At 27.1% G+C, this 25,878-nt stretch overlaps 3 protein-coding genes across 6 annotated transcripts in view; all 3 read left to right on the top strand.

Moving 5' to 3' along the window:
* Positions 1 to 353: 353 nt before the first annotated feature.
* On the top strand, positions 354 to 2,207 carry LOC119600346. The gene is made up of 3 exons (XM_037950513.1): positions 354 to 508; positions 592 to 1,082; positions 1,139 to 2,207. Exons 1-3 carry the CDS (start codon positions 449 to 451, stop codon positions 2,133 to 2,135), a joined length of 1,548 nt encoding a protein of 515 aa, XP_037806441.1. The 5' UTR covers positions 354 to 448; the 3' UTR covers positions 2,136 to 2,207.
* A 301-nt stretch (positions 2,208 to 2,508) lies between these two features.
* On the top strand, positions 2,509 to 8,042 carry LOC119600347. Of its 2 annotated transcripts, none has more exons than XM_037950514.1 (6): positions 2,509 to 2,601; positions 6,345 to 6,810; positions 6,872 to 7,031; positions 7,087 to 7,368; positions 7,427 to 7,643; positions 7,708 to 8,042. In XM_037950514.1, exons 2-6 carry the CDS (start codon positions 6,425 to 6,427, stop codon positions 7,893 to 7,895), a joined length of 1,233 nt encoding a protein of 410 aa, XP_037806442.1. In that variant the 5' UTR covers positions 2,509 to 2,601; positions 6,345 to 6,424; the 3' UTR covers positions 7,896 to 8,042. The 2 variants fall into 2 exon arrangements, with proteins under 2 accessions (XP_037806442.1, XP_037806443.1); XM_037950515.1 differs by lacking the exon at positions 2,509 to 2,601 and adding an exon at positions 2,829 to 2,844 and having other exon boundaries at positions 7,708 to 7,895.
* A 562-nt stretch (positions 8,043 to 8,604) lies between these two features.
* LOC119600348 (GATA zinc finger domain-containing protein 14) overlaps positions 8,605 to 25,878 on the top strand; it is a 43,703-nt gene continuing 26,429 nt past the window's right edge. For 2 of the 3 annotated variants that reach the window (XM_037950519.1, XM_037950516.1), the window contains exon 1: positions 8,605 to 8,636. The gene's annotated coding sequence lies outside the window, so the exon portion shown is untranslated. Of the gene's footprint in view, positions 8,637 to 11,713; positions 12,563 to 25,878 lie in introns of those variants that run through there. The other variant, XM_037950517.1, reaches the window with a different exon arrangement.

A 25,878-nucleotide genomic window follows, 5' to 3' on the forward strand; every position in this document is an offset into this window, starting at 1 on the left:
GGGGACAGGGGTTAAATATGAGTCGATACCATACTGATACTAGTGTTTATAAGTGAATTATTGACTTACAAGTCAATTTCGGAAAATTAAACATATATACATATGTAAAAAATAAAAAAATCGATTATTAAACAATTTTTAAAAATAATATTTAATAAATTTAATAATGACTAAAAGTTGACTTTTTCTCTCAACTATAGTAATACTAAACGTAACCTAACGGGTTTTTTTTATTAAAAGAGAGGCTTAAGAAATCATACAAGGTGAAGTCAACAGTACATAAATATTCATTTAATATTGTCAAATTCTGTACATAATTAAAAACGGTTGCTGTCAAACTTCATATACAAAAGAATAAATAAATTTAGTGAACTTCATCTTATATAGATTCATCACTTGGGAGATAAGTATTTAAAGAAAGAATTTAAAAAATAAATTAATTAATTAAATGATGTTTATTAAAATTAAATTAGAACCTCAGAATTTAAAGGCTCTTTCCGCACTTAAGGTATTTTTTTTAATTTAAATATTTCTGTTTTATTGATTATTATTTATTAAAATGATCATTACTTGGCCCTTACTTTCATTTAGAATATTTCGTATTTTTCTATTGATGATGATGCAACCATTAGTGATTTAAAAATGAAAATTGAGGAATTTGTTGATGTTCCAGCCGAACATCAAGAATTGCGTACGTTGACAAAAGTTTTCCAAAATAATTGGAATGTAAAGGATGTGTGCGATGTACGGGGATCGGCGATAATGCTATATGCCTATGATGAATACTATGAGTATGAGGATCCTCAATTTGTATGTTTCCTACAAGTTTATACTAATGAATTGGCTGCTCAGCAGCAGGAACTTGAACAGCGTTCTAAAGTGGTGACACCTTCAAGTTCCACATCATCCATTACACTGATTGCCGATTCGGATACAGAGCAAGATTCTGAGGGAACGAATAGTGAAACGGATTCATGTAAATTGAGTGATTCAGATAGTGAAGGCAGTAGTAGTACGGATTCATCTTGCGGCAAAAAACGCAGTAAACATGAAAGGAAAAATATTGTTATACAAAATAAAAAGTAGGTATTTTCGCTTCTTTTATAAGTTTGCAATTACTATTTTTTATTTTCTACAGATTAAAGGTTACAGTCCCTTCTTCGGAAACTGTATGCCAATTTTTAGATGAATTTCCAAAAAGTACAACCAAAGAAATTGCTGCACTAGCACCTAATAAACCTTTAAAGGAAACTTCTACAGAGTCTTCGAATAAGGAGAATTTTTCAAAATATTCAACTTTGGATATTGCAATGCCAACTTCTGGTCAAACATTAAAGCCAACATCCATTGATCCCTCGAAGGAAATCCTTTCGGCAGAAAATAACAAAATCGACTCTAAGTTCGAAAATAAGGAATATAAAGATAAACCTCAAGATACTACCGCTAATAACAACCAATTATTAATAGAAACCAATTCTTCTAATTTAAACAAAATCCAATCGAATATAATTACAACCACAAACAACAATTCCCATAAGAACACTATACATCCTTGTTATTCCATTAGTCCTGAAATAAGAGATTACTTGGCCATAATATCTTCCAGCGATATGAATACCGTTATCAGTAGTATTGAGTGTGAAGAGGTGTTGGTTTGGTTTTTTGATCGATTTCGTGCATGTGATTCATCAAGTCAACTACAGTTTGATAACAAAACAGCCATATCACTATTTGAGGGCAAGCTATGGATAGCCTGCATGAATAGCGCTACTTATCAATGGATATGTGCAAATATAACAAAATATTCCCAAAAATCTTATAAGATTTTAACTTTAAAAGATTCTAAACATTTGTGTGAGGTGGTGGTGCCAGTGGTCTCGAATAGTAAAAATGTTTTGGATATTTTTGATTTGTTGGAAAAACAAAATAAGAATATCTCAACTTTAAAATGGTCGCTACAAAGTCGTCGGATCTTATTAGATTCGGATAAAGATTTTAAAGAAAAGTCCATATCAACATTTTGTACCAATGAAATATTTCTCATTTTTATGGATACGCAAAGTAAAGAATGTTTAGAAAAATTAGGTTTTAAATTAAAATACTGTTTCTGGCAAATAGTATTTAAATTTAGCTAAATATTTAATATATTTGTGTATAAAAATAAACAATAAATGAAAAATCTTAAAATTTGTTACACATTTAGTATGAAATAAATGAATTTATTAAAATAAGATTGTAATGAGTTTAATTTAGTTGTTTTAAGCAAATGTTTTTATGAAACTCTTTTTAGTATTACCAAATCATTCCATAAACGTATTTCTTGTACCCATCTACTATTTGAAACTTCAATTTTTGATCAACATTCGTTAATAGCAGATACAAATACTAACAACTAATAAAAACACTATACGAATCGGATCAATCAAACATTTTATTTTTTTTTTATACAATATACGAACAAAAAGAGTGTTTGAATTTAATTTTACTCATAAATTACTCATGAATATCAGTCGAATCTTTACTATCGTGCCGTTAAGAACGTTGCTTTTTATTTTGTTAATAGAAATTTTTATTAAAAATTTATTATAAAGTGTTTAAAAAGTAATACATATTATTTTACACAATCGAAAAAATCTCTTTTTCTTTCTATGTGAATTTGTTTATTTTTCTTTAGAGTACATTTATTATTAAAAAACTGTATGCACATATAATAAACGTGTGAAGGAAATTTGTATTAATATTTTGTTTAATAGTTAATATGTGGTTTAAATAGTTTATAACAAACTAGTGATAATAATGATGAAAAAAAGTTTTTATGTATTTGCTAATTGTTGTTTTATACTGGTATGAGTGTTTTAATAAGCAATTTTCAAGAATCAGTGAACCGTTAAGAAATTTTGGAAACCAATGCTAATGTTTTTCAAAATTGTTTACAAAATATTGAATCGACTTTGATTTTGTAATACATATAAATATTTTAAATAATATGGGACTTAACATAACATTTGTTTATGACTCTATTCTAGTATTTTTAAGCCAGTTATGAAGGTGAAAGTTATTTTCTAAAGAGGACCTAATGGGTGCCTAGGATCCATGTTTGTTTCGAATTTCATCGCTATCCTGGTATTTTTATGGCAGTTATTAATGTTAATGAAAGGACCCTATATTGGACCGATACACATAGAATTTAGTACAGACATTTCTGTTCCTATAACACCGTTTTTCATTCTTATACTGGTATTTTTAAGGGAGTTACAGCTGCGTTCAAAAAAATAGGAGTGAAACTTAAAAATAATTGTGCAGCTTAATTTAAAAAAGAAAGATTTACAGAAATCAAATATTTTTTCACGATATTTATTTGTTAAGTGTTTAAAATACAAAACAAATGAAATTTTGTAAATAGGTTCATTAGTTTTTTTGGTATTCACTTTTTTCGAAATCCATATCCGATTACGACTGTTCAAAAAAATAGGAGTACCGTATATTATCCAACCTAAGTTAGATTAATTTCCTTTATTCGTAGTAAATATTAAAAATATCATATAAAACTGTTATATTTAGATGATTTTGAGCTCAGTTCACAATTATTTAATTTAAAATCCTAAAAGAAAATGTCAGAATTAACGAAAATGAAATCTGTTCAAATATCCTAAAAATTATAAAAATATCGCGAACAAAATATGAAAATTCTCATGGTAATTTCATTAAAAGACTTTTTGAATACTTTAGGAAGTCAAATATTTTAAAATCTCTCATAAAAAATAAACATTTCATTCAAAAATTATAAGAGTTTCCCATAAGCGCTTATCATTTGTTTAAAATTAATCCCATTAGGGTGCCCCAAATTAGTGAAATTGTAGTAATTAACCATCGTGATTAATATTCAGTTAGTTCAGATTAATTTTTAAACAAATCTTTTTTAAAAAAAATTGAATTTCAGACCATAAAGCATATAGTGAAATCCATAAAGTTTGCCAAGTAGAGGTGGTTTCATAAATGGATGAAATTTTAATGCATGAATACGACAACAAATTATATTTTTATTTCTAACTGAATTCAGAAAATATATTGGAAGTCCATTAATCGAAAAATATTAAGCTCTAACCAACTTTCAAGGAAGTTGTATAATAGGAATGATTCATGATGGGTCTTGACAAAAAGGGTATGGTCTAATAAATTGTAAAATGGTATCGTACCCCAAATGTTGTAGGTACAAATATTAGCCCAAGATATGCTCTCATATTTTAAAGAAACAAATTTGATAAAATGACGGTGTTGTCGTATGACAACATTATTGATTCTAAATTGGTGGAAGCTCGTTCCATAGGAAGTAGGCCATTACATGGTTGTCGACTTACTGATTCTAAAGCAAAACGTTAAAAGACCTTGGGTATAACATCTTTTAAGGCCTTCTGAATAAATTACTGCATATTTGTTGGTAATCGGCCACGACATGTGTCATCAAGCCCCTCAAAACCGTTGTCGGAAAGACATTAAGTTCCGGAGGCTCATACACCCTAATTTATATAAATTTCTTCAATATTTAAAATAACGATTATAAAAATTAGAGAACAAGTTAAATAAATAAATTATAAAAATATTTAATTAAAAATCTAAATCTTTCACAAAAAAAATTATATTCAAAATTTTTCAAATTTTCACTCCTATTATTTTGAACGCAACTGTATATGTTTAGGAAAAGAACTACGTTTTCAAGATACGTATAAAAAATATAAAAAATAAAAGTTTGTCTCAATATTTCTCTTCGACTTCGACAATTGTGTGTTAAATCAAGAAATTAAACACAAGTCATTATTTTATTGCCTCTGATAACTAATTTCTTTTATTTGCTTTTCAGCTGATAAACTATTATCATTATCAATTTTTTTCGAATGTACGTAAAATGTACTTAAAGCGTAATGTTTATCTTCTATATATGTAGATATTTACATAAACAAGTACTGTTTGATATGTTTTTATTTCATTAATCGGATAGATAGTTTTAGCTGTAAAGCCGAATACATCTTTTATTAAACATATTTATTTAGAACAATAAAAAAACAAGTAAGAAAGTATAGTCGGGCGTGGCCGACCATATGATACCCTACACCAGTTATAAATATTAAATGTGATTTATTTTTCATAATATCGCATTTATCTTCAATATTCCCTTGTTCCGATACATTTAAGCAATTTATGGATGAAAAACCAATTTTCTGAAAGAGGCTTTATATGGGGACTAGGGGCAAATATGGACCAAGCCCGATAAAATTTTGTGAATATATTTATATTTACATAATATTTAATTGTGCTGAATTTCATCGCGATATTTGTGTTTATAAGTTAATTTGGGACATTCAAGTAATTTTCTGAAGGGGACTTTGTATGGGAGCTAGGGTCAACTGGGGCCCGATCTTTATGAAATTTGGCAGGGTTATCAAGACTTCTATAAAACTTAGTGGTGCCGTATTTTATCGATATATCTGTATATTTAACATAATTATGAGCTCAGAAGCCCTTTTCGGGGGGTTCTGTTCTATGGGGGCTAGGTGAAATAATGGACCGATTTTAACCATTTTCAATAGGCTTCGTCCTTGGGTCAAATAAAACGTGCGTGCCAAATTTCATCCAATTATCTAGAAAATTGCGACCTGTAGCTTGCACACAAGGTTTACATGGACAGCCAGCCAGCCAGACGGACGGACGGACGGACATAGCTTAATCGACTCAGAAAACGATTCTAAGCCGATTGGTATACTTTAAGGTGGGTCTAGGACGAATATTTTTATATGTTACAAACATCAGCACAAATCCAATATACCCTCCCCACTAAAGTGGTGTAGGGTATAATAAAATTAATACATAATTTTGGGTCAAATGTATACTCTACGTAATGTAGTCGAGTGACCATTTGGTGAAAATATTCTATTGTCTGTTCAAAAGGGGTCAAGTTTGATTGTTAAATGGAAAAAAAAATTATATACACATTTAGTCATACATAAATAATACTAATTGAATATAATAACTTGAGCTATCAATGTACAATGAAAGTTTCTATATACATACATACAATATTTGTATATTAGGGTAGCTTTTTATGTAGCACAATAGGAAAATTTCAACAGATCATTTGCTTTTGAATATATATATATAAACTGTTTAATAAGTTTAATTAAACTTTTATTTCTTTTATTTATATGAATGAATGCTCAAATTTAACGGTACATTAAAATATTTTAATTAATATATTTTTATTTTATTTTAGCAAATAATCTTATCTATACATTTGAAATTTATTTATACTTAACACAATTTCTTATCAACACCTACATAATTAATTATAGATTTAAAACTAACAAATAACAACAATACTAAAGGTACAAAACCTTAAGCTTAAAAACTAGAACAACACGGAAAGAAAAAAATGGATGATTCACAACAGCCTACTTGTTCTTCCTCGAAAGAGCCTTCATGGCTAGACAAGGAGTATGTAAAGAAAATTATACAACATTATTGCAACAATGATAATGTTATTATTAAAAATTTTACCAAAAATCCTGCCACCACAAAAGGCGAAAACTATTTTAGTGCCTTGTATCTGTTGACAGTGGATTATTGCCTGGAAACGAACGAGGAAGTGTCGAAAAATGATTGTTTCATTTTGAAAACACGTATAGAAAATGATTTAATGTCACAATTAGAGGAAGATTTTGATGTATTTGCGCGAGAGACTCAGTACTATACGGTTATAAGTGAAGAAACACAAAAACTTTTAGATGACATCAAGGATACTACTGTATTTGGACCCAAGTAAGTATATTTTTTTTATAAAATGAATAAAATTTTTGTAAAAAAAAAAAATCTATTTTAGAGCTATTTATGTGGATGATCGTATAATTGTTATGGAAAACTTAAAACTGAAGGGCTTTTGTTTGAATGAAGTCAAGCAGGGCTTTAATTTGAATCAATGCCATTTAGTTTTGCAAAAATTGGCAAAATTTCATGCTGTCAGTATGGTTTTGTATAAAAAGGTAAAATTAATTTTTTGTCAAAAAAAGCTCCGTAATGAACAATACCATGTTTCAGAATCCCGATATGTTTCGTTATCACTTACCCGGTAATATCTCCGAACATCCCTCACCAATACATGAAATGTATTCGAAAGCTATAAAATCGACCATAGAATATTGTAATAGCCAAGAGGAATTGAAGAAATATGTTGAAAAATTAGAAAATTTTAGTACCACCATTATAGCAAAAATGATAAATGTTTATAGTCGTAATTTATCGGATCGTTTTCATGTTCTCAATCATGGTGATATGTGGGTGAATAATTTGATGTTTAACAACGAAGAGGAAGTATTATTTGTAAGTATAAAAACACACATTTTTTTAAATGATATTTTAAAATTTCATTTAATTTCAGATTGATTTTCAAGAAGGTTTTTATGGTTCGCCTGGTATTGATTGGAATTATTTATTATTTACCTCATGGCAGGCAGATGTTTTTCAAAATCATTTGGATGATTTAATTATGGTTTATCATGAATCACTCTCTGATATTTTGCATAAACTGAACTATCAACAACGTATTCCTACGGTAGATGATGTTAAAAAGGAAATTATTAATAAAGGCTTTCATGGTTAGTAAATGAATAATTAATATATTAAATATTATTAAGCTATATATTATATATTTGAATTTAGGTTTAGCTACAGCTACTTGTTTACTGCCCATTCTAATTAACGAACATCCCGAATTGGCTGATCCGGAAAATTTCGTTTTAGAAACTGAGGAGGCTATGAAAAATAGACGCATTATTTTCCATAATCCCAAATTCGCCGAAAGACTAAAAGTGTTTTTAAAGTATTTTGAAGATATAAAAATATTGTAAAATTTAAAAATTTGTGAACAAAAGTTTCATTTTTGTTAAAATACAACAGTATTAATATAATTTTTTTTTTTGAAATGCTGTTAGCAGTAAGAAAATGTTAATTTTTTGTATAGAAATATTTAAAAATAAATTATTATTTAATATAATTTAATATCATAATAAGATATTGGCATATTTTTTAACTAGAGATTTAAAATAGTTAGAACATATGCCTAACATTGTTGTTCAGTGGTGAAAATAAAGTTTTTGGGGGAAATTTGAGTTTTGGTTGAAGTTGCGGATTTGTGGTGAAATTTTATTTTTAAGCTGATAATATAGTGTTTGGTGAAGAATCAAATTTCCGATTTTGGACACAAAAATTATAAAAAAAGTCTAGATTAAATTGAAAATATTATTTTATGTATGCATTTTTGCAGAAAAATTTTGAAAATATATAAATAATGTGTTTTATTATAAAATTTTAATAATAACTCTTTAAATTACCAAAAATGTAATACCTGTTTACACTGGTAAATATAAAATGTCGTTATTTTCTCCAAACAAATCGAAACACTTTAAACATTCCATACTTAATTTCCGTTTCTCTTATCAAATACAACCCTGTCCGTAACCTGTCATTTCATATAAATATCTAATTCACAATAGAGCCACACACTAAAGTGTGGTGAATTAGTGGAATATAATATACTAAATTTTCTACGTATCTGTCAGACGTTTTTGGGACTCAGGTGTGTTAAGAAGGTAACCGCAGCGTAATTTTTCGTTTTTTCTATTTTCTATCCACAAAATCATTAAAAAAAGTAAATACATATATAATTACATATAAATATATGCAGTAGTAAATGTGCAAGAAAAATAAACAAAACAAATGAAAAATTATAAATAATATTTACTAAACGTTCATTCTATAACTCGTTTGTGTGAATTAATAAGAAAAAAAATAATAAAAACAGCGACGAAATGAAATCATCCAAATCAACATTGTAAAGTTTTTTTTTAATTTTTTTGTTCATGAATATACAAAAAAAAAAACTCACAATAAAATACGAAAAAAAAGAGTGTATAAGTGTGTGTATATAAATTATGTAAAGAATAACTCTGTGTATTGGTAAACGGGCTGTATAATAAGAAAAAATATTAATAAAAAAATAAATATACATAGTAGATGTCCGTATGTATATCAGAAAATCTTTATATATCTAGAACGAAAAAAAGTTAATAACAACTCAATATCAAAAGTATAATAACGACATAAATATAAAAGAAATGTAAAAAATCAATTAAAAAAGTTTTGGAAGAGAATTAAAAGTTAAAAATCTCATAAAATTGTGTACTATACATGTTTACATACATACATACATACATATATACATATAGATGTACCTAACTAAGTACAATGTATTAATATACATACATGTATGTATGTAAGTATGTAACTTATAAAAGAAATATATAAACTTACATACATATATGAATGTATGTATGTATGTAATATATTTGGATGTATTAAAGGAAGTGAAGTGTTGTGTATTTGCTTGAATACTCCAACTACTCTATACTCTGTATAAAAATCTTAGTTAAATATCAATGTAGATGTATGTATGTACGTCCCCCCAATATAGCATACTATATCAGATATTTACAATAATGTATTCTTTGCTTAGAAACCTCTACTAGTTACGTCTTCTATATACATATATCGCTCATTTCCTACAAAACTTCAATACTAAAACTCTGGTTTTCACCTTTATTTCACAAGTAAAAATTTAGTTAAGAATCAAATAAGAACTTATTAAACTTTAATATTTAAATTTAGGTTAACTTTCCAAATTCCTTGATTTGTTTCAAGGGTTTTTACGAAAGAGTAAAATGTTATAACTTAATGTAAATGGGCGATATGATTATATTAAAGCAGCGAAATGCAATGAGCACTCAAGGTTCGTTCGATAGCCTGTTGTTATGGTGTCAGCATTCTGAGGCGTTTGTAACACATCGAAATATTGTCAAGGGACCCCTTAAAAGTCTGTGAAAAGCACGATAGAGTTCGAACGGAAGGTGCTAGGTTATATTAGATTAGTCTTTAGAGACAGTCATCGTGATGCTGACTCACTTGGATTCCATTGTGATATCCGAATGGATTAAAACCACGACCTAACGAATTGAGATTTACATACATATGTGTCTATGGTAGGTTACCAACCTGTGGCACGAATGAAGGGATCTAGCACGGCACGGCAGGAAACAGACACAAAAAGTGTTCCGTCTCCTCATCATCCTCATTATTGCAACATCTGGAAGATTCAATCTCCTAGCATGCAAACCAATGATCAGACATCACGGCTGTCAGTAATCGCACACGTGAAAGTCATATCAATGACAACCAACTAAGGTTATATTAGTGTGGCCAAGCCTGCCTTGTTGTTGTTGACTATCTGATCTGGGAAGACTTGTATAGTTTCTGCCGAATAAATGTATTACAGCGAGATACCGGGACACCCATTAGAGTATCAATGTACCATTCATCGTGACGGTATCCACTTTTGATATTTACACGTATATCCTATAGTAGCTCATCCAGTTTAGAGAGAGTGCTAGAGAGTTGACATTTTACACAAATATTCTTTATTGATAAGGTTTGTTTAGTATTAAAAAATTGCAATATCGGTTCATTGTTTCAACTAGTCAAGTGAACCCCCGGAAACACTTTTAACAGTCATAATTGGCTTAAAAATATAAACAAGTTTTAAATTTGACACAAACTAGATTTATGGGAATGAATTAAACCTTTCAAGTTTTTGTGGATCTGTCTGTGATGGATCATACTGCTCATATAATCACTCTTACAGAATATCAGGTTATATAAAAATATACAAATTCATCACTCCTTTAAATTCGGAAAATATTTTTCCATAATTGATCTAAGCCCTCATTAAAGACTCTATTCCGAAAATATTTCTGATGTTCATATAACAAATGAGTAATTCGTTGTAGCCAATAATAAAATAATCGATTCAACTATCTTTTTAAAATATCATGAAAGTAGATTTACTTACTATTTGCTACTTAAATATTTTTCAAAAAAATTGAACAGTTCTTAGGTGGTAATGAAGAATTCCTTCTTTGTGGGGCTGCATTGTAGTATATATACATGTTTGGGGTTTGTTTTTTTGTTTGTGTTGTTGTTTTTTGGTTAGTGTGAGGGCGCTTTAGTCAATATACGGGTGCGGCGGTGGTTATATAGTGATGAAAAATTTTCATTTTCAGTTTTTTGTATTATTTTTTTATAATTTTCATTAACTCTTCAAAGAATATGCATTTATAAGATAATAAATTGAAGATTTCGGTTCAGTCATAAAATTTATAGAAATTTGTATAAATGTAGATTCTGTATAAACGTCCCTTAAAATTTATTTATACAATTTTACGAAGAAATCATATTATTGCATGTTTTTGTGTATATTTTTACTTAAAGAGTAAGGAAAGGGGGATTATTTGCATTAATTAAAACAAACTCACCACGGCACAGTGGCACAACAATATGACGAAACAAATAGATAGTTTAAAATAGTTATTTTAAAGGCGAACATTGTTATGTTAAGATAATAATTTTTAATGTATTTTTCTTTTTTGTAACTTAATTATTATTTATTTTGTTTATTTATCTCTTAGTTTTTATTTCTACTTAAACTTACCACTATGTCATTTATAAAATAATCATTCACAATAGCACCACTATTCATTCTCTGCTGTTTTGCTGTCTCTGGCTCATTCATACGAATTGTTGACATTTTATAAAGACAACAGACATTTGACAATTCACCACATTGTGTTTTTATTTTTCTTCGTGAGTGGTTCGCTTAAAAATAAACAACGTAGAACTTGTTTTATCATATAATTATTTCTTCACTTTAGCTTGTGTTGTGTTAATCTTTTTGTTTATTTTTTTTATATACATATAAGTGAATATTAAAAAATATATATGTATACAAACACAAGAAAATTAAAATCAAAAAATAAACAAAAGATAACAGTGTTATTTGCACATATACATATAAACAAACATATACTACATACATACGTGTTTATAAAAGGCCAAAAGCACAAAAAAAAAACAGCAACAAAACAATGAACAAAGTCTTCTATAGAAAGAGAGAGCAAGATAGGCAGACGAAGCACAAAATTGACTGACAGTAACAAATGAAAACAATAGAAGAAAAATAAAACAAAACGGAAGTAAAGTGTATTAATAAAAAAAGTTATAATATTCTACACAAAAAAGTTACAATAAAATAAATTAAAAATTGTGGCTTTTAAATAAAATCAAACAAAGAGCCTTATGCAGAATAATAAATCTAAATGTTTATAAAAAAAAAAATTGCTTCAAATAAAATTATACGCTAAATAAAAACAGTGGCAAAAAATTAAAATTTCATTATAATTTAGTTAAGTGTTAGTGAAAATTATTTTATCATCAAAACTTACTCTACTACACTTCCGTTTTTAGAAAACCTTAAAAAAAGATTTTTTTTTTAAATATAAAGTTTTTTATATTTTTTGCAAACATTAATGACAACAGGAAATCAAAACAACAACAACAACAATAAACCAACAAACAACAGCCCCAACTGTAACAATAATAAATTTTGAAAAGAGAAATTATCATAAAGGTGGGAAATTTTCCTTCATATTTTTACAATATTTTGTTTATTTTCTATTTTTTTACATGGGTTTCTTGGCATTTAATCAACTTTTGTTTGTTTTTGTTATAAAATGTATTAACTTTCATATAATTTAGTATTTTTTTTTAATAAATGTATATTACTACTGGGTAGTTTTTTTTTTTTTACTTTTTGTAATAATGCTTACATTTCATAATTCAGCTTTATTTCGTTTCAAATTTTATTTACAACTTTAAGTGTAATTAACGCTAGAAACTAAAAAAAATTAAAAAACAGCTTTTGTTTATTTTACAGCCAGTACTTAAATGTTTTATTCATTACTATTTTCTTAAACTTATTTTTAAACTACGTATACATTTTCCGTTTCAAATGAAAGTTGAAAATAAAATACATAAATTTGTAATAAAAACTATTCGTGGTTATTTGATAACAAATATGTATTTGAAACGTGTTGATTTTATTGAATATTTCTTTTAAAATTTATGCATTTTTATTCAATATTATATTGTTATTTACATTTGTATAATGCATATTATAACAACAAAACAAAGATATGCAAATATATTTTTATAACTTAAGAGTTATGCCATTTTTATTTAATTTCAAAATTTGTTTGTTTGAATACGAAATTAGTTGGTTTAAGTTTAGATATTTAATGAAATCTGCAAGTTAGTTAAATTAATTTCAAAATTGGAAATATATTTGAAAGTGTCAATTTAAGAAAAAATTTAACTAAAATTCCATTCCCCCTTAACAAATGTACATACAAATGTATGTAGTTTAGAATTCAATTTTACTTTCTTTATTTTTACATTACTTTAAGTCTATTTTCCATTATTTTATCTTCTTTTTTTATAAATACACTCCATGTTTTTACAGTACCTAAAAACGATTATATAATTTTGTATATAAGACAAAATTTGAACAAAATTTTTTTTGCCTAAAAATATATATTCGTTTTTTTTTCATATAATTATATATTTCTGGGTAATTCTGTTGAAAATAAATATGTGTAAGTAAAGTAAATCCTTTGTTTAAAAAGAAACCATTACTTACTTTTTCTTACCCTTTTTTTGGTTTTATGTTTGCCTCTTTTTATTCTTATTAACACTGAGGCAAATTACATTAGACTAGCGCAGAGAAAATCCTTTACAATACCTGTTCAGTGTTCAGTTAAAAGCAGGCTATTTGATATTGTTGCTTGGTTATTTGATATTTGAACTACTTTCTTTGCTAGAATCTGTTTAATTTCTTGGACCTAGTTCCACCAAAAAGACATTTTATTGTGCTATTTTCAAAATTATTGCACTTAAAACATTTTATGTATTTTTATAATTTAAAATGAATTTTTTGCATGAAACATATTAGCGTATGAGCAATATCGATCAATCGTAAAACGTATACTCAGAAATGAAAAAAGAGAAAATGGAAATTTCAACATTTGATTGAAATGTCGAAATTTCTACACCAGAGAAAGGATAATTTCTCTTTATAGAATTATATATTCACAACCGCTCCAGGAAGTTATTTTTGTAATAGCTTTTAAAAAGTTGTAGGACTAGTTCTTTTTCAGCAAAAAAAACCCCTTCCCTTATTTTTACTTTTGAACATTTAACCTAAAATTATCCTTCTAGTCGACATTTTTTTCATTACATATTTTGACAGCAGTCTAATGTACATACAAGTATTTACAATATGTACATATTTATTTACATTTTTTTTCTCTCTTGTTTATTTTTTTTTTTGTCAATCTCTTATTACAACATACAACAAACAATAACGAATTGTGGCTCTTGGCACCATCAATTGAGTGCTGAAAGCTTCCAAAAAAAAACCGTATTGAGTAAATTCGTAACAAAGCAAAAAGTAACAAAAGAAAACTTAAACCAATTGCGAGCAAAAAAAAAATTGAATTGTTTTATGTTTACAAAACGTACTTGTACACTATGGATAATATGTGGTTATAAGCAATAACCAACTAAGTTGATTTAAGAACGAATGGAATGTTTTTTTTCTAATTCTCTAACAGAGGATAAAAGCCAGTACAAATATCTATTATATGTGAAGAAATCATATTATAGGATTTCCTAATAATCTGATCCATAAAATGCTATAGCTCAGTTAGGGTAAAGGTCAAACATGTTAATATCTTTTTAGTTATTTTAAACAGTTCCCGAAAGTTGATTTAAGATTTAGGTTATAATTGCTTATAAGCACAGATACTTACATACATGTATATAGTTATATACTCTTATGTATTTTACATTAACTCCTTTCTTGATGTTTACATAGATACTTAAATTTGTCCACATTGAAATTATCAATAGCAACATTGTATTGTTTACTGAGTCTTTGGACAGATCCTTTAAGTTTGCTTTTAAGTTCGAAACTTGATAAAAATATTAAGAGGTTAAGCGATTTGAACAAAACTCGGTTTAAGTAATGAAAAACCATGTATTTATTTCTTAATATATGCTCGAAAAACATGTCTCTCAAAATCCTGTTAAAAAACTTGTAAAGTTTTTAAAACGCGCTGCAGACTGCAATTAATAATTTATAACTTTATATATTGTAAATTTAAAGAAAAGTAATTTACTCTTAAAAAGTTCTGAACGAACTTACAAAAGTATTTTCCATTTTATTTGTATTGTTGACAACACTTAAAGAAATTTGTTGCTCCCTTGGCATTAAACGTTTTAGAGAATACTTAAGTTACGTTCAGATTAATAAAATATTTGAATAATATATAATATGTTATATTTCGTCAAATATTTTATTAATCTGAACTTACTTTTAAAGCATTAAACCTTTAAACAATAATATTTTCTTATTTTAATATAAAACATAAATGAAATATGTATTTGTGAATAAAAATCAAACCTATTTTAGCATGCGTGTAAAAGGGGTAGACTTAAAGGCAGACGTTAAAAGCGACCATTAAGAATTGGAGGCAAAAGGCAGTATGAGTTTATTTATTGTGACTAACTGTATGGAGACACGCAGTCATGTTTATTCTTATTTTTTTTTTTGGTAGACGCAGTAAATAACAGGAGTTATTTGTAGACCCAGTAATCGTTCGTTGTCCTTCCAATCAATGTTTACAGTGTATATGTACATACATATGTATTGTAACGTATGTGTAAGTTCGCCTAGCAGCTGGTGTTTTTGTTTTTTTTAATTTATTTTGCATATGGGCACATATTTACACTTATATACTTACATATGTATGTAAGTACTATACATAGATTTTTATATACCCGTTTACTTTGTTGTATATTTTCATTTGTATAAGTTTGTTTTGCGTTTTCAACGTTGTGACTCTGGGAGTTTTTTTTTTGGAATTGGATGGAGGTCTCTTTTATTGTTTGTTTCATTTTCTGTTTCCTACTCTTGTTAACCATAAACTCCTTTGTAGTTTATTGTGTTTTTTTTCTATAATACAGGGGGATTGTGTTAAGTTTACTCTGTCGTATAATTTGTATATTAAATACAAAACTTAAATTTATCTTAAAGTTAAGCAAATACAACTGCTAGACATAAATGTAAACATAACGTTAGCTGAAATGTAAATAGCTGCAACATAAATTAATTAAGGGAAAATATTCGAGTTATTATTGACATATGAACAAATTTAATATTTAATTTATTTATTTGTTACTTACTAATTCTTATCTGCTAGCATTTTATCTTTTTATTTTGTAGCAAAAAAAGCCTAAAGTGTTTTTGTTTACAACACCACCAAACAAAAGTTTTTCTTGTTTATTTTGGCTGTTGAAACTTATAACTTGGATTAAGTCCAACTGTGAGTGGGTTATGGTAAAAAAACAAAGGTACTATAGTTAATTTATTTGCCAAATAGTGCACTAATCTATATATTTGTTTTCTCCTCTTTTTCTAAATAATAAAACTATTCGAAAGTAACTGCCAAAATTATGCATCCTTAAATATTGCCAGAAAATATTTATTTTTTTTTTATTATTTTATTTTATAAATTTAAAGTTAAACAAATAATCCTACTTCATTTATGAATCCCGTTTAGTTGGATGTTAGTTTTATTTTGAAATTTTTTATTATAATATTTTCTTGTTTACTTTATAAACATTTGCTTTTGCAAAGATAGAAAAATTTCGTGTTTGGCTGCCAAATATATGTTTTTTTTACATAATTTTAAAAATTAATATATAAACGTGTTTAGCCAAAGCCAATAAATTTTTAAAATATTTCTTATATAAATATTGTAATATTTTATTAACATTAGATATTGTTTTGCAGTAATTATAATCTATATTCACAGTTGTTTTTATGCATAAACAAATGCGATTTGCCAGAACAGGTTTATAGGAACATATTTTTAATTAATTATTTGCAATTACGCAATTGGGCTAGTAAATAGACTACTCAACGAACTAGTCCCTAGAGTACTTAGTAGACAAGTCCATAGAGTAGTTTTTGGCTAGTAAATGTACTATTATCTACACCAGTTAATAGACTAGTACATAGCTCTGTAACATACTAGTCACGAAACTAGTCCGTAGACTTGTAAAGAGACAAGTCCTTAGAGTAGTCTAATAGTTTGTCTAGTGACTTGAATAGTCTAGGCTAATCCCTACACTTATCAATAAATTAGAGTCTAGACTAGGCCATAGATTAGTCCCTAGTCCAATTCATAGACTGATCTCTTGATTTATCAATAGACAAGTCCTTAAAGTAGTCAATATACTAGTCCCTAGACTAAGCCATGGACTAATACATAGATTAATCCCTAGACTAGTTAATAAACTAGTTCCTAGACTAGTCCCTATGCTGGTTCATAGTCTGATCTCTAGTTTAGTAAATATACTGGTCCCTTGACTAATCAATAGATAAGATACTGTCCCTAGATTGGTCTCTTGTCTTATCCCTTGACTATGTTGTCCATAGACTAGTCCTTAAGCTAGTTTATAGTAGACTAATACAAATTAGACTAGTCAATAAACTTATCCATAGACAAGCCCTTAGTTTATAGACTATAGTCAATAGAAAAGTCCTTAGAGTAGTCATAGATTAGGCCATAGACTAAGTAGTCCCTAGACTAGTTCATGTACTGATCTCTGGACTAGTAAATATACTTGTACTATACTATGACTAGTAAAAAGATTAGTGCCTAGAATACTTTTAAGCATAAAAAAGTACTATTTTTGGCAAAAATTAGTACTATGTATTTCAAAATTAAAGCATAAAAGTACCGCAGTACAAAGGAATCGGATCAGTTGAGTCAGAGACAAACGAGTTTATATTTACTAAGAATTTTTAACCCTCTAACAGCCGAGCTCAGCAGTACAAAGGAATCGAATCAGTGGAATCAGAGACAAACGAGTTTATATTTACTAAGAATTTTTAACCCTCTAACAGCCGAGCTCAAAACGCTGGAATATTTGTAATTATTAAAAATAATATTTTTCTTCTTTTCTTTGTTTTACAAATCATTTTTTTCTTTAAATTTTATCAACATGAATAATTTTTTTTGTGTAATCTTATCACTTTTTAAAGCTTCACAATATACAAACACATCGGTTTCAATTTTCTGATAATGCAAAAGGGTATTGTGCTTTAATTACATGGTAATGTCAGTGACATTTTTTTTATCTTTTGAATATTACTAAAACATATCTTGTAAATTCATTCCAATATTCCAACATGCAGACAATTTAGTGATAAGTTACTAATTTTATTATTTGTTTTCGATAAATTATTTAGATTACCAACAAATACTATCAAATACTTAAATATTTTTTTTACTATTTGTAAATATAAATAGTAAATATGTATGTATTATATAGATTATTAAGTAAATAAACTATGGAATTACTAGTGTTTATCAATGTTTTGTAATATTGACTTTATATTTAGTTCAAATAAATAAATATATTTACAATAATTGTTATCACATTTATACATTTAAATGTCGCATATAACACGTAATTCTTTAATGACTTAAAAATTTCGTTTTGTGTATTTTTTAGATAAAAAAACTATATTTGTTTGGTATAGATATGATAGTATTTCGATAACGGGGGGATTAGATTTTATTAATAAAAAAAATATACATTTTTAAAGAGCTAAATGTTTAAATATTAAAAAAAAAATTATTAAAAACTTTTTCACTTGTTTAAAATATTTAGAGAATTAATTGTCATTTAATTCTCAAAAGTCAACAGGTTATTTTTTGTTATGTCATTTTTGATTTGATGTTTTCATCGCTAGTGTCAAAATTAAAAATGTTTTTTTTTCGATGTATACATATAGATTTTCTTTTGGCAAATTGTATAAAAAAATTTCTTAATTGTTTTTTAAAAGTTTTTCTTTTACGTATGTTGAAATGTATTGTTTCCTTTATATTTATATAAATATTTCAAAAAATCGGGTTCTCAAACGTGTCACTATATACACGTGTAGTGTTTTTAATACATATTTCAATTTCAAACATATTTAAGTTTTATATGTATATATGTACATATGTGTTTTTATATGTATAATACACATACATACATAGATATGTATGTATATTTTCGTTGGTTGGACTGTTATTTGGTATTTAAAATGCGTGTGGTTCTGCTTTGTTAGTGTGATATGTTGTTGGTCACGCTATGGTGGTGATTGACTATTTAATGTAAAAGTTGGTTATAAAATTATTGCCAAGATGTTACCATAGCAATCGTAACAATAACAAAACCTTTTTTTTACACTCACAGAAAATGGTATTTAAACTGATATAACATGCAAACAATTTCTCTTTTAATATGAAATTGAATCCTTAAAAATAACAAAATACTTTTGCTAACACCATTGTTAACAGCTATTTGCTATTATGCAAATTTAAAACTGTTAGTAATTTAAATAGTTTATAAGGAATTAGTTATTTGATGGAACTTTTTTAAAAGCTTTAATTAATCAATCTTTTTATAACGATGTATAAAATAATTTTCACTGAAGTGTAAAAATTGCAAATTATCACAAATTTAACTAATTGTGTTAAAATTCAAATTTCGAACTTCAAACTTTTCGTTTTACAAAAGTTTTTTGCAGAATTTCACAATTTAATAAATTTTTTAAGAAAATATATTTCCAATATTTTTTATAGTTTCATTTGGGTTTTTATTTCAAAAAATTTGTATGCCAAAAGATTTAAATTTTGTCATAAAAAAACTATTAAAAATTAGCCTTTATTTTAGTATTTTTTTTTATAAAATTTGTATATTTGTGTATGTAAAATTGTAATACATAATGTAAATTACTTTATAATGCGGACCAAAATGCGAGGGTGTTCGATCAATGCTAAAAAAATTGGCTGAGATTTTTATTATAAAAATCTTAAACATAGTTTTTTTTATACAAATATACCCGCTATACATAGCCGTGTATTTGCTATGTATAGCAAAAAACTGAAATTAACATTGGCATGTGTAAGTTTTTTTTCACAGTGTTTGCGACATGTTCTCTTCATGTTGATCACTGATCTTCACTATCGTAAACACTTTTGTTTACTCTTTCTTTCGAAGTGTATTGACCCCACAACTTATCATTCTTTACTATGTGTGAAATATTATATTCATATGTGCATTTTACTATATACATATACTTATTTATATCCTTTACAATTTATCCCTTTTTCTTTGTTCTGAAAAGGCCATATAGTATTCGTACTACAACTTAATAACAACAGGGGGTCCTGTTTCAATAGTTATACAGTGCATTACACTTTCAATATTGGTTATAGTATAGAAGTAGAAAAGGAAAACGAAAAACAGATGTTTAGCTGTATAATTTTACTTCTTAGTAAAGAGTCATTCGTCCTACATAAAGTTACAACTATAAGCAGATGCTTAAATTTAAATTAAGGATACAAAATGTTAAAGTATTTAAATAATTTGCTGCATGTGGAAGAGAATATAAAGCAGCAATGGGTATTTTCATAAAATCCTATGAGTGTATTGTCAGTTTTTATATAAAACTTAAGATTTAGGCCAAAGCCAAACCAATCAGTTGATATACGGAATTTAAGGATCTTTTGATTAAAACACTGCTAATGCTGCATAATATGAGCGTTAATGTTGCCCATCGCTGATATAATGTATATTGAAATTTAACTATACTTATGTACAAATATTAAGCCTCTGAATTCTAACATATTTATCCCTGGAAGTTAGCAATGGAGTGGGATGTCAATTTATTCCCGATATACAGATTCATCAGCGTTATCGGACATGAATGAGAGACTTGATTGTACTCCTCCTTCTATTAGCAGAATATGTATTTAAAATGATCTAACTCAACATTATTTATAAAAAGTGTTAACTGATATTTATAGGCTTCAAAATAAAGGTTCAACCTCTGTTATAGCTTGGTCCTTCTATGAGATATCTTAATCTAAAGTTTGAAACTGCATTTTTTAGTAAACTTTTTTAATTAAACTTTGATTTTTAATAAATATAATGGTCAATTTAGTTTCAAATTCATGTACTTATTATATAAAATCCATTGTTATTAAACAAATAAATTTTAGTAATTCTGCTATTGAAGAACGACCTTCAAGTACACAATCCAGTCATACATAATTTAACAAATATTTTTTGTAATAATATTGATCAAATGTACAATCATATATAAATTTGTTAATTTGTTAATTATGACTTTATATTAAATCTTTTTGAGCAAAAAAACAAGTAAGAAATTATAGTCGGGCGAGGCCGACCATATAATACCCTACACCTGTTACAAAAATAAAATGTGATTTAGTTTTCATAATAAAGCATTTAAGTTGACTTGTGTCAGATACATATACTTAAGCCATTTATTGTTGAATAAAATTGTTGACATTTAAGTAAAATTTTGAAGGGGGATTTGTATAGGGGCTATGGTCAAATGAGACCCTATAATTATAAAATTCATGCGAGTCATCAAGGCTAGTATAGAACTTGGTTTTGCAGCTTTTTGTCGAGATACGAGTATATTAAACATAATTATAAACTTAAAATCCCTATTCGTCGTTTTCAGTTGTATGGGGTCTAGGTGAAATAATGGACCGATGTTAACCATTTTCAATAAGCTTCGTCTCCGGTACCATAGAAGATCATGTGCCAAATTTCATTGAATTATCTTCAAAATTGCGACCTGTAGTTTAATTACAAGGTTTACAAGCAATATTCGGGGGTTCAGTTGTATGGGGGCTAGATGAGAAAATGGACCGATGTTAACCATTTTCAATAGGCTTCGTCTCTGGGACAATAGAAGATCATGTGCCAAATTTCATTGAATTATCTTCAAAATTGAGACCTGTAGTTTGATTACAAGGTTTACATGGACGGACAGACGGACGGACATAGCTAAATCGACTCAGAAAATGATTCTAAGCCGATTGGTATAGGACCAATATTATTGTGCGTTACAAACATCAGCACAAATCCAATATACCCTCCTCCCCACTAAAGTGGTGTAGGGTATAAAAAATAAAAAAGTTTGTTAGTTTTTGCAATTAAAGCCAAAGTAATTTACAAAGTAATTAAGTCTTACGAGAGTATTTGCGAATAAACATTTGAAAAACTGTTTTTTTTTTTTCAACGTGTTTTTATTTGCTTTTGTATATATATTTTTTTAATATTCTAAATATATTTCTATGATGACATTGTTTTCTATTTTTATATAAATATACATACTGTTAAATTAACAGATTTTTAAACAACGGGTTTGTGTCATCGTTTTTATAATCAACATTATCAACATCATTATAATCATAATAATGATAATCCTCAGTTAAATGTTAACCAGGTTTTAAATGTTTTAGAAATTAAAAATGTTGAAAAAAAAACACAATTCAAACAAGCCATTATAAATTAAGTTTTAATGATAATAATGACAATAATATTGTTGTTCATATGAAATGCAAATATTGAACAAATGAATTAAATAAAAAAAACAACAAAAAAATAAATTGACATAAGTATTTATGTGCCTGGTTGCGACCCTGAATAAGCTTTAAGTACATAGTACTTGGTATTAGGTGTGAATTTTGCAAATTACTTTTCAATATTTATTAAGATATTTAGTTACAAATCTAGCAAATCTACAGCTTCATTTACTTAAAAGGTGTTGATTTTAGTTAGTTACTTTTACTACACTTTTTTTACTTGATTGACGTTGATTTCTTGTAGTGTATAGTGTTGATTTCCATCACTAAAACCAAATTTCACTTTCATTTCAATATGATTTTGTTTAACAGCCAACTTTAGTAAATCTTTGTTTTTAAACTACTTAAAATGCTATTAGCCAAACTGAAAACAAAATAACAAAAAAAACCCCACTGAAATACACAAAATCAAGTTAATTTCACAGAGAAAAAAGGCCAAAAAATAAACTAAAACTGAAACAAAATGAAAAAAGTTCAAAATTCAAGTTATTCTTGAAGTGTTTACACCCATAAAACGTTTAAAACAGATGAAGAAAACAAAAAAAAACTTTCGCTTGTTAACTCAAAAAATAGTATGTATTTTTAATTTGGTTACCTATCTATGGGCGCTGATTCTTTGTTTTAAACTTCTTCAAAATTGAATTTTTAGTGGCTCAACTAACCCATAATTTTTTTCCTCCATCATTTTGCTTGACCTTAAATTTTTTTGGAAAATATTAACGGAAAATTAAATATTTGTTACGCTTTTGATTTAAGTTTTTTTTACTGTGTTGTTAGACTTGCTGCTATATTTAAATATTATGTTTTAAATTTAGAATTTATACACGTTTTATGGTAAATTAAGCGCTTACATGAATTGTAAATGATATAATCAATATAACTCAACAAAAAGTTTTGTTATATTTCCCATAACTTATGTCTGGGCTGTTGCTTTTGAGGAGAAAATTGTAATCAAGTTTTTGATTGGTCATCCAGTGTGGCCTATGGAGCGGTTTTATTTCATTAAGTTGCTTTTTTCTAAAACACGTGTTTCAATAAAATATGATTTTCAACATTATGTTGACAAAATAGTTGATTGCTTTTTTGGTATATAACTTTACCTTGATTACATCTGCCTAAGGAGAATGGATTATAAGATGAAATCATAGAAACAGCTGAGGGATTTTTAGTTCATTTCGTTCTTTCCCGTGGTAGTCAAACTCCATTTTAAGCAGAATTCTCTCACAACCGACAATTTAAAACTTAAAGAAATATATCGTCACATTTTTCTTAATGCGCTACTGACTTCACCTTGTATAGATTCGCCTTACATCTATCTGGCATTGATACCATCAAGGCGCATTCATACAAAGTGAAGTCATTTTCAAAATTATTCATGTCAGATTCCACATATAATAAAACTCTCTCACAATCGTTAAACGACCTAGCCGAATTGATTATAAAGTGAAAGAAAACTTATCAGGAAGTTATTATAGAAATTATTACGAACTTATAAAACTTGAATTCTCCAGTGAACTCATCTTGTGTAGATTTGCCTTCAACACGACCTTAAATGCCTTATTGTCAACTTTTATCAAACATTTCGATATTTTTATAAAGAATAGTGACTGAAATCTGCTTTCATGTTGAAAAGATTGGATTAAAGTTATTTTAAATAGGCAGAAGTATGATCTCAATAGACTAGAAGGTAGACATTCCAATTAAGGAACAGATTATGTATTGCTGTAGTTTTTATAGGACTTAACAGATAAGAATACGGAAATAGGTCTCCATCTTTACGATTACAAAATGAAGTCAGCACTGAAATGAAAAGGGATGACTAAGTTTAAAATCTTTATCTTTTGGGAAGATATGATTTCACTTTACTACATAAACAACGTAAATAAGATTCGGGAGGAACTGAATTGGACACTAGACTAAAATGAATGACTCTGCTTTAAACCTTGCGCTACGAAATGACGCGAGAGCAGTCTATTCTAAAACTAAGTAAAGTTTACTCGCTGCATGTTCCGAGTTGAATTTATATGGGATGGTTATAGATCGGATGTGTAATTAACTTATACGCGATGAGCAAATTCCTCAGCGGTATCGGACATGAATGATCTTTCCACATAAAAGAACCATGACTCAGAACAATTTTTTCTAGGGTACAAAAGTCTTTATCTGATTTCGTTCGATTATGGATTCTCCTGATTTTAGAATATTTTATTTCGGATTAATCTATTAAATATAAATATTTATCAATTTGTATGGATTTCATTTATTGATAAATTAATTAGGCTAAATAGAAACATAAATAATATGAAGTTTTATTGGTTTAAAAACATTTTGCATTTATAAACTATTAATTTAAAAGTTAAAATTTTGAAATAAAATTAGCAAATCTTTTAATACAATTTTAAACTTAAAATGTGTATAAAACATCAATGCATACAACTAACTCATGTTGTATTGTTTTAAACCTCGATTAAGGTTAATTTTTAAGTGTCAAATTAATAACGCTTGACATTTAAACTTGTGTATTTCAAGTTTTTAATGCACTTTGTTTTGAATTAATTTGACCAGTAGTTGAAAACATTTTGACATTTGATATCTCAACTATATTTCAAACATACAAATTCAATGCTACTTATTTGTATGAAAATAATCTAAAACTTTTAATAATTGTTGAGTGTAATTTAAATACGTAAGGCTAAGGAATTGCAACTGTTTTGTGCAAAAAAAAAAAAAAAAAAAAAAAAAAACTGTCAGATAGTTGTCAACATAAGACAAGTTTTAGTTTGGGTCATTGTTTTGTGCGAAAGAAAAAAAAAACGTGTAAACTATTATTTAATATTTTTCTAATACACGTTATTTTTAAATTATTATCATAAATTTGTAAAAAAAACGAGTTTTTAGTTTTATATGTAAATATAAAACAGTCTTGTATAATGCTTTTAATAATTTTAGAGTTTATAATAGCTATTATTATTACAAATTATTAAGTTATTTTTATAAATTTACCCACCGAGCATGAAATTTTGTCAGCATGTGTCTAGTTGGCTAAAATAAATTATTATATTTATATATATTTTTATTATCATAAAAATAAATAACAAACAATATAGATAAATTAATATTAGCAAACGACCCTGAGATGAGTTTTCAAAGTCTAGATGATATTTGTATATTTCTTTATTGTATTTTTACTACACGATATATTGAGAATTTCTATCATAACCCCAACAAACAGTTAAATATTTTCATATTGAAATTCTCATATAAAATTTGTTTATTCTTGATTGTTGCGCACAAAACAGAAATAACACAAAACAAAAAAATAGTTCATTAAACTTGACACAAGTTTGTTCATATATAAAAA

The sequence above is a fragment of the Lucilia sericata genome, unplaced genomic scaffold (assembly GCF_015586225.1).
Source record: "Lucilia sericata isolate MDLA Ls3-8-SP2 unplaced genomic scaffold, ASM1558622v1 Contig000110F_arrow, whole genome shotgun sequence".
NCBI classification, from domain to species: domain Eukaryota; kingdom Metazoa; phylum Arthropoda; class Insecta; order Diptera; family Calliphoridae; genus Lucilia; species Lucilia sericata.